This window comes from Rhea pennata, chromosome 1, assembly GCF_028389875.1.
Source record: "Rhea pennata isolate bPtePen1 chromosome 1, bPtePen1.pri, whole genome shotgun sequence".
Lineage (NCBI taxonomy): Eukaryota > Metazoa > Chordata > Aves > Rheiformes > Rheidae > Rhea > Rhea pennata.
This window is the reverse complement of record NC_084663.1, coordinates 33753836-33764165: the sequence shown is the minus strand read 5'-3', so window position 1 is coordinate 33764165 and position 10330 is coordinate 33753836. Positions and strand designations below refer to the sequence as shown.

General features: G+C 35.9%; 1 protein-coding gene across 1 annotated transcript in view; it reads right to left on the bottom strand.

Annotated features, from left to right (window-relative positions):
- ARID2 (AT-rich interaction domain 2) overlaps positions 1–10330 on the bottom strand; it is a 107346-nt gene that overhangs the window by 3378 nt on the left and 93638 nt on the right. The window contains exons 16-20 of the mRNA XM_062583841.1: positions 10038–10186; positions 4800–4938; positions 4616–4701; positions 771–894; positions 594–685 (exon numbers count right to left, since the gene is read on the bottom strand). Coding sequence (XP_062439825.1) covers positions 594–685; positions 771–894; positions 4616–4701; positions 4800–4938; positions 10038–10186 — 590 coding nt within the window. The remainder of the gene's footprint in view (positions 1–593; positions 686–770; positions 895–4615; positions 4702–4799; positions 4939–10037; positions 10187–10330) is intronic.

Sequence of the window (10330 nt, the reverse complement as noted above, 5' to 3'; positions counted from 1 at the left end):
TCACTGTCATGGTAAGTAACGACTTTTCCTTCCAAGCTATAAAGAACATTTCTCACTTAGTATCGTAAGTCAGGATTGTTCTATTTACTTACAGATGGACTTTCTACTAGTAGAGGAAACCTGATGGGGCCACTCATTTGAGTTAATCCAAATCTGAAGGGGAAAGTAACGGCGAGGCAGTAGGCACAGAATGTGACTGTGTGTCATTCCACAAGCTTAAAATGATCTTTGTAAAAAATAATTCACCTCCTCCCCAATGGGAGATTGGAGATTTCTTACAGGATAATTCATTTTCCAAGTCATGTAGTACCTCCTTCAGGAGGAAAAGTTTATCCAGTTTCTCTCCAAAAACTTAATCCATCAGGTTTACCAGACTCGCTTCAGAAGTCTGGATCACAAATATTGTCTCAGATAAGATGGTGTAGAATGCTTGTGTGGGGAACTAAACAATGCAAAACTAATAAAGGAACTGTATTTTCAATATACACATTGTTTTTTTAAAGGATCACATGTTAAACCTACCTATCATATGGTACTGAAAAGGACAGAAATGATACTGCCTCATAGCATTAAAAGAATCAGATGATGCTTACCTGCGACCACATTCTGAGTATTTACCAATATTTTTTAATATTAAGGCAGCTGTTAATCGGATGTGTTTAGTTATTGGTCCCTCTTTTTCATCCTATAAAAAGAAAATGAAAAAAATTAAAATCTCCATGATAGAAGGCAACAATTGATATCTAACACTCGAGCCATACATTACTTACTGTGAAATCTCTGAAGACAAGGTTTCTTGATCCCCTCCTTAATGCCATGAGGGCAGCGCTCGGATGATTCACAATGGCCTTCTGTGCTCTGGGAGTAGAGGCAGTATTCCCTGCAGGTGGCTGCCTATACGAGCGAGAGAGAATTATTAAATATGAGGTTTGTACCACTTCCTAGTAGATTAATACCTCTAAAAAATTATTTTGACACTTTTTTAACCTATTCTAACAGGGAGACAAAGAGCCCTTAGTACTTGGTGCTGATGTGTCTTTTGTTTCCACAGAGAGAAGCCTTGATGGAAAGCCTTCAGAAGAGTCATGGGATTTATTTCACATGAAAAAAAAAACACTTCTCTTCAGGAAATACTGTTCTTTACCAATGGCATTTGTGATAGAAAAGTAACATTTTGTAATAACGACACAGCCACTGTTCTTGAAGAGCACCTATTTAATGGAATGCTTTATCAGCCAGGGTTTAACAGGAACAGTGATAGTGGCTATGCAAATGCCATTGGCTATGCAAATGTCATCTGAGAATGTCCTTAAAATATGGCTGTTTAAAACCTGGCACAACTCACTGGCACCATTACACATTAAGACAATATAAAATACACATTATTTTTGATTAGTGGGGAGCACTTTTAAGTAAAATTAGTTAAGTTATGATCTAGGACATAAAACATCTAATTGTTAAATCAGATCAAACATTTGTAAAACTAATTACCTGTTACGGTAGCTTTCAAATTGAGATTAATAAATTAAGCAAAGTATTTCAGAAAGCTGCTACAGATAACAAACATAGCAGAAGCAAATCCTTTATTTGCAGTATTAAACTCTGAAGTCAAAGCTTTATTTCATGTAAAACTAGAATTTCTCATATAGTTAGAGTTTAGAATGTGTAAAAATGCAATCTTCCTTAAAAAGTCTTTTTTTTTTTTAGTGTCATAATGTCATCTTAAAGGAAAATATTGCTGTATCAATGGTGAAAAATATCACTAAGCCTCAGTATATTGAACAATATTATTATTAAGTCCCTTAATACTCTAGTAGAACCTGCTTAGAACATTTCAGTGTATAAGAAATACACAGCAGTGCTTAATTGCAAAGGTAGCATAAAGTTGGCATAAAGTTCTATTTTTTAAATTTAGTTTATAACAAAGTCATGTAGGGCATCTTTCAGGGTTGGTGGATATTCTAAGCTTAAACCTTTAAGTCTGTATTCAGAAAGACAACTTCATAATTTGAAATTCTAACAAGAAGAAATTCTGGTTACAAACAAGCAAAAAGGTTCATGTAATACAAAACAGGAAACGAACTGGCAACAAATGGAGCTACTCCCTAAAATCTTTAATCATAATCACATTGTCATCCTCTCCTGAATAGATTTTGAAAATCTTCATGAAGGCAAGGGAGAGGCAAGGGGCTGAGTTAAGAAACTGTTGAGCAACAGTGTTTTTTTTTTTTTTTTTTGTTTGTTTGTTTTTCCCAGGAGAATGGAGAATCACAGTAATTAGTCATTTTTCACTCTAGTTATTGGAATATTGTTTTCTTCATATTTAGAAAGATAAAGATTCATCTAGGGAGGTTGTTCTGAATGTACCTCTTAGACATGTAACATAATATGACTTAGAAAATTGAAATGATACCTGAACTTCTAGAATGTTATATATAACAGCTATCTCTGAAAACCAGAAAAGGAAGAGTTAGTGTCATACAACCTTAAAGGCAGAGAAATAATTCTCTAAGTTGTTTCAGCTCCATACGAGAGTTTAATCTTATGGAGCCTCAGCAGTGTGCTGAGGCACCTGACAAACTTCTAGGGCTAAACAAAAAGTAAATTAAGGCAACACCTGACAAACTTCTAGGGCTAAACAAAAAGTAAATTAAGGCAACACCTTACAAGCCAGCTTCAGGGAGTGGCAGAGTTAACAATGTAGTCAACTTGCCTGGGCCTTGTGGAGCAAACTTAGGGTTTAATTTCTTAAGTCACTGGTCCTGGAAAGCAAATCAACTCATAATGCCCAGTCTCCATCATGTAGTTTGAAGCTCTCTTCAGTTTTGCTAAAATAACTCTGGGATAGCACTATAAGATGATCTGCATTACATATAACCTAAGTACGTGCTTTCCTGTTTGCTGACTTCTTTTTGAGGAAACAGGGGTGACAGATGTGAGGGAAGAGAGTGAAGGAAATAGACAATGAATTTCTAAAAGCATGGTTTCATGACACAGCTGAGGGGCATGAACTCCTCAAAGGTGCTGACACAGAAAAGTCTTGCTTACGCCTTTCTTTCCAGTCTCCCTCACATGGGCATTCAATTGACTTCAAGATAAGTCCATTCAACTCAATCTGGCAAACCCACTATTTCCTTGATTTTTTTTAATTTTTTTTTAATAGAGTTGGTTTACAATGCAATCAGACAAAAGCTAAAGCCAATTCTCTGTATGCATGTATGAGAATGCATAGCTACAAGAAGGAAAAAGATGTCAGGGAGAGAGGAACCTCTTACTTTGAGCAGTAGGAAGCTCTTATTTCAACTCATCTTCAGAAATCATATCCTTAGTATCTTGCAGTACTGCAGTCTCAATATTTAAGTGAAAATTCTTGCTTTCTGAATCTGATGTAATTAGGGAATTCTGCCTTAGAAAAGAGCATGTATGAAGTTTTGTGGGTTTTTTTTGGGGGGGGGAGGAGGAGGAAGAGGGGGTACTAGGCCTATGTGTCCACCCTGAAGAATCCTGCAAGGATACAGAGCAATTGGACATGTCCATCTGTGTGACAGAACATTTCTGAAAGAGCAGAGTTAAGATCATATCATGGTAGTAGATTTATATAAGCCTTTTACTTCCCACTTATCAGGTGTTTAAGACTATATTACCATCATTCTTCATTCTGTGGTTTTCAGAGGTCTGAATGCTGATCAGTGTAAGGAAACAAGGCACCACATGTCAGTGTTAAGAGGACTTGGGTGTCTTTCTGTTTTTTAGTAAAAATAACTAAATTTCTCAGCTTTCACACTCAGCTGTCTTTCTCTGCTGCCTCCAGCTGTCTTTGTAGCAACTGAAGTACCCACAGAACAGACGCAAAAATCTGGGACTATAAAATTACACCATTGTCTTGCAACGAAGAGATTCCACTTAGTTACTAACAAAGCCCGAGTGTTAGTACACTTACACAAGTAACTGAACCCTGAATAACTCAATATAATCCCCACAAATCCAAAGCAATGAGGTTGCACTAGCCGATATTAAACCCAGATGCTTAAAATCATTTGGGAAAGAGAACAGTCAAGTCTGATTACAGGTAACAGCACAAAACTGGGGGGGGGGGGGAACACCTTAGAAGAATTTGTATTTATTTTGTTTGTTTAAAGGGACGTTTATTACAAGAATCCCTCAAAAATCAACCGAAATTTAGAACACAAATCCGGAAGGAACACAGCAAGTTACAAGACAATCTAACTCAGCTGTAGTTCGAGGGCACTGAAACAGTTCACTGCAAACATCAAATAACTTCGAATTTAATTACCAGCACTTTTCTGTTGTAACATAAGTTATAAAATGTTGTCTGTCTGGAAAATCAGGTGAATATGTGGCAAAGAATGTTTGTCACAGTGTACTGACCAATATACCTTAAAGAAGTACCTGTCTTTTTATAATTGAAACCACATCTCCCACATCACAATGTAATTCTTCTCTTGTCCATTTTGCATCACTGTAAATGATGTCAGATTTGACTGTTACACTTAGAGTTACACCTGTAAGCCAAGTTATAAATACAAAAAGTTCTTCCAATGATTTCTGTGTCACCCTCCCCACCCTCCTATTGCTAGTGAGACTGGTCTCTTACTTATTGGAAGGTTTCTGATTTCCTGCTTGCCCATGTTCATCTTGCTTTAAGCCTGCAAGCAAAGCATCTCTGGAACAGTGCTTATCCTGGTTGGAGAAAAGGGAAAACAGTGAGAAAGGCGTGTGAAAATTTACCATGAAATTCCCACTATTTTCTGAAGTAAAATGGGAAATAAAATCTGCACCTGTAAATGGGTAATGAATGAAAACCTCTGCCGCTGGAAAGGTTCACATCCCTCCCATAAGCACTGGCCTGGGTAGACATCTTTTCCTCCATGTTCAGTTGCCGCATGATAGAAAACTTGTGATGGTGTTTGAAACCACCTTCAAGTAAAAAAAGAGGGGAAAAAAGGTTGTAGGTTTTTTTTTCTCTAGTTACTGGTAAAGCACAAATATCGCAAATATAAGTTAATACCAGCTAAAATTTATTTTCTGAAAAGAAACATGCATTCATGAAAAGGCCTAAAAACTTAGAAGGAAGAACATGCATATATATAACCAGTTAGCTACCAATAAATATCAACAGGATTTTGCTGAATGTTATTTATATACTATGGATCTATTCTTTTATTTAAGCTTTAGTTAAGGAATAAGGTATGTTAATTCCAAAAGACCTGTTCTCTTCAATTCAAGCAAAATATGGTACTAAATGGTCAACAGCTAAAAATGCTGCCTTTCATACATTTCCTATGCATTTTCTCCACATTATATTTGGTGAAAGCACAGATACAACATATCTTACAGTGAGTTCACCCTGCTGAGAGTTTTCTTCCATTTTAAAGTGTTAGAAAAATTAGAATTCACTGTGAATGCTCCCCTAAGAAAACTTAAGTCAACAGTTCTTAAATCTCTATTTTCAAATTGCCATGCAGATAAAAGATGTGCTATTTCAATTTTCATCAGATGGTAATGGGGGCCACCAGATTCTAAAATCTATTACATGAAAATACTAGATAACTCTTTGAAAGACTTTTTAGCTAGACATACCTCAAAATAACATAATTTGTAACACTATGTATTTCAACAGAGGAAAAATAGCCAAAATAAATAAAACAAGACTCAGTTACATTGAAGTGAACTTGTTAACCTAGTCTGTCAGCACACTTGAGGTTTGGGCAGAAGAGATCTAGTAATCTAGCTGCTGCCATTTGGGAAGTTTTGTCACAAGTTGTCTTCATATGCTTGTTTGAGACAGCTGACCTAGCAGTCTGACTGAAGAGGGAATGCATACATCCACTTCAGTCACTCCAGTTCACTTGCCAGTATTTCAGTTTCAATTAACAAGAAAAATACTGCATTAAGATGTTTGGCTGAACTGCCTGGGCGGAACAGTGCCAAAAGGGAGATAACTTCCAACTAAAGACTTATGGTAAGCAGCAAAGGAAGAAGCAACATCTTAAAACCATGGTTGTTTATGGACTGGTTCAAGTCAGAACTCTCAGCATATGAATATCAGTCTAGGAGGTGCTTTAATCCCATTACCTCCCTCCATATCCCACTACTCATTTCAATGCTGTTCATTATACAGACATACTTGCAATCAATATGTAGGTCTAAGTGAACAGATACTATTACCTGAACCCCACAGAGACGTATCTCATCCTGAGACAAGTCTCAGTTATAAGCTAAATCCTATTGCAATGTCTTAGTTAAAAGCTGAATACTATTGCAATAACTGCCTACAATATGGCAATTATTTTCCTTAGAAGCAATAAATACTGCATTAATCTTTTCCATACCAGTCAACTCAACCGGAATGGAGGAGAGAGGAGAAATACCTGCCTCTTGTTCTTGGTCTAGTGAGCCCCATAATAGGAAGTGAAAATACAATGCTTTAGATCTATATTCGCTCAGTGAAAGTTGATGCTTCAGAGGCTGGAAAAAGGTCTTCCCACAATAAAGGAGAAATACAGTATGTAAGCTTAAGTCTGGCACAGATCTATTCATGAACAATCCCAGACATAGATTTAAACAATTTCATGGAATAAATGAAACCCAAAATGTAGTCTGAAACATTTTATTCAACATGCTTTATTTTAATAAAGCTACTTCAATCATGTTAGGTCCCTCGAGGTATAATTCATTCACTGCTACACTTTAATAATCAGAATCTACAGTATTAGTCTGTAGAACTTTAAATTTATTCAGAAAAGAAATATCTATTTATTCATAAGACTTAAAGCAATGTAATAAAAAAGTCTGAAATAGTGAGAATATGGTCAGTTGAGTTTTGTCTTAACTCTTTGTCTCCCACTTAACTTCTCCATTCTGTTCTGTTCAGCTGCTGAGCAGAACATTAAGGTAATAGCTGACTTGTCAGCCAGCGCAGATTCCAGAGCATTTCCAATTTACTTTTTTAAATACAAAACAATTCAAGAGCAGACATCTCCTGCCTACCTGTGAAACAAAATAGCAGCTTTTAAACTAAGCTGAATACAAAGCAACTCAAGAGCAGACATCTCCTGCCTACCTGTGAAACAAAATAGCAGCTTTTAAACTAAGCTGAATACAATTAGCGGCCCCTTGCAGACAGTCAAACTTCAAAGGAAAGCGCCTAGTTTCTGCTACATCTTTAATGCAACAAAGTACTGTTGCTGACTGACAGCTTTGAGTTTTATGTCTACTTCAGATACTAAACCAGAACTCATCTGGAAGAGACCAATCATTACAAGTATTCGCATAACTCAACCTGATCTAGTTGTGGTCTTCAGACACTACCCTAAAGAACATGTTATATACTACACTACTAACACTTATATGCTATTTAAACATCTTGGTATAACGTTTGCAAATTAAATTCTGAAAAAATCTTTCAGAGTTCTACTGCCCACAGCAGCCAAGTTAATCAGCAGGAAAAGAACATAGCATTTATTCTGATAGTCAGTAAAATGTTACCAGAGGTCTTCACAGTCTCCTGCAATATATCCTTGAAAGAAAATTTAATGCTGGTGTTTTTGAGAACTAAACTAAACATGCTCAAAGAAACTAATGCAAATAACTGTACCAAAATTCACCTCCTGTTTTATCTCTCTGGTTAATTAAATGCCAGTAAGCACCACAAAAGAAACACTGCATTGTTCTATCATCCTACTATTTATGAACCTGCCTGCTGAACAGCTAGAGAAAAATCTGCCAATCAAACATTAATAAAACCAACTGCTGGACATAAAGCCCCAAAAGTTGGCTCATGACCCAGGAACAAGAATCTTCTTTTGTCCTGCAGAAACAATTCAGCAAAAACAGCTAACATTATAATGTTATAAATGTTTTCATTATACATCTCAATAGTAGGGAAGGGGTTATGTCTGTTACAAGCAAGAAGTCTATAGCAGGTTTGATGCTCCTATTTTTCTCAGGTTGTTGAAAGCACATGAATAGAAAAAAAAATGTAAGATGAAGATGCTAGATTAACACTTAGCTTCTGTCCTCATCGCAGAGAATGCTAGAGTAGTACTTATCTCAGTTGCTTTTAGGCTGTAGGTGGAGGTGGCTAAGATACTGAAAAAATTTTTTAAAACCACAAATAGTGTATGAACGAGCTGTGTGTCAAAAGGACTATATAGCATCAACCCAAAATCTCTGAAGGCTTTTAAACATAATGAAACTTAACTATGAACAAAAATCTACAAAAGAGAGTAACAGGAGAAATTAAAGCAACGAAAGTAACATGCCATCTTTGAAACAAAACAAGAAAATTAATTTGTGAAATAGGAACCCTGCAGCTCTTAACTCCAGCATCAGGAAAATTTGTTGAAATAAATAAATTAAGAAAGACTTGCATTGATAATGCAAGGTAATCATAATTGTATTGTCTTCCCTCCCCCTTTAAGATTTATCTGCATGTGCTCACATCTTAGTTCACACATGGACAACATTGGCCTTTCCATGATTAGCACTCACCTCATTTCTACACAATGCATCCCATGTGACTTAAAGCATAAAAGAAACTTGGTGACTAACTTATGCTTCTAAAGTGCAGTTCAAACTTCTTAAGATGATATAAACTGACAAGGCTACTGTAAGAATTAATCCTAGCTTCTCATTTCTACCACAATAGACCACCTCTTATATTAGCCTAAGTGTTTATGCAGCTACCATGATGCCAGGAGAGTATGGCTCTAGAGTTACATTTATTAGAAGTGAAGGACCTCAGTAGCCTTATATGCATTTCTTACATAGAGAAACATCACCTGCCAAAGAAATAAAATCACTTTTAAGGGGAAAATATTGCAAACATTTTAAAAAAAATGCCAGAGCTTTACAGCACCAGCTGAAATCTCATCTAAAATCAGTATCTCTTGCCACCGATTTAATGATCTTTGAATTATGTTTTTAAGAGAAAGAATAAAAGAAAGAATCTGAAATTTTAAGGGTACACAGATTAACCAGCTTTCAGTATTCATCTAAGTTCTGCTCAATTACCTCCTTTTCACCATCAGTTCCAAAGATTTAAATTTTTCTATCATTCCATCTCTACTTTCTGAATGCCTACACACCAGGTTTCTGCCAGATCAGCTTGTCTTGATGTTCTTTGTCTTCTCCTACAGCTATAATGAAGTTTCTCACTCTCTCATGACCATGTGTTATACAATTTCTCTCGTATTTTTCACAGTAGCTATTTGACAACTAACTTTGTTTCATCAATCTCTACCCTACGCTGAAAACTAAGTACATTCACAAATCCATGATATTTTATAAATCAGTGGCAATATATATATTGATAACATAGGGATATCACAATTTTTTCCTAAAGTATACATCCTTAAAGGCCTGTTTAGTTCACTCCTCGCTCCCTTAAGAACAACAATAACAAAAACAACAAAACAAAACAAAAAACTGAATCCTTTGCTCCCTAGTATTAAGGCTAAGTTCCTTGTTTCAAGAACTTATTTCCTTTCATGACAATGGAATCCTATGGCATACAAACGGTATCCTAATTACTAAAATTAGTTATATTCTAAGTAAGACTTTGACCAGGACATTGAAGTGCACACGCTGCTCTTGCAAAACTGTAAATACAAGACAGACATTAAAAATTAGAAACAAAGAAAATGATTTTCAAGGCTTGATTTGCAACTGGAGTACAGAAAGTATTTCTATATTTGCAATACACAGAACCAGCTTCAGAGCTATGGAAAATTACGTATTTTTACTTAACTACATGAAAATATTTATTAGAGTAGAATCAATATGTTAATAGAAAACCATGGAATAAGCATTTTATGCTCTGGAAGGTAACTAAGAGCAGTTGTATATCTTGTTCCCCCCTGCTACCTCAGCATCACCTTCCTCAACCTTTTTTTCCCTTTTTCTGACTGACAAAGTATAAGGTAACTTAGGGAAACAAGGGCTAGAAATTGCCCTTGTATAAAGAGCATCTGCTATCTTTTAGTAAACGGTAGTTAAATAAAGGAGCCATTTACTTTTTACAAGACTGCCACAGACACATGAAGTTCTGTCCAGGTTTTTTCATTTGCTCTGCATGCTGACTTGCTGCAGTGTATGAAGGCGGCTGCAAATTGATCTGCTGGCCCTGTACTTGCACTGTTGGTATCGACGTTGCAGGTGTGCTCTGTAGAAAAGTTTAAAACACAGTTTTAAACAGCGCATACTACAAGACATTAACTGTTTACTATCTGTTCAAAAAACTTTCTTTCTGTATTATAATCAACCTTAAATTTTTGTATTTTAACACTTTGAACTCAGAGTGTTAATA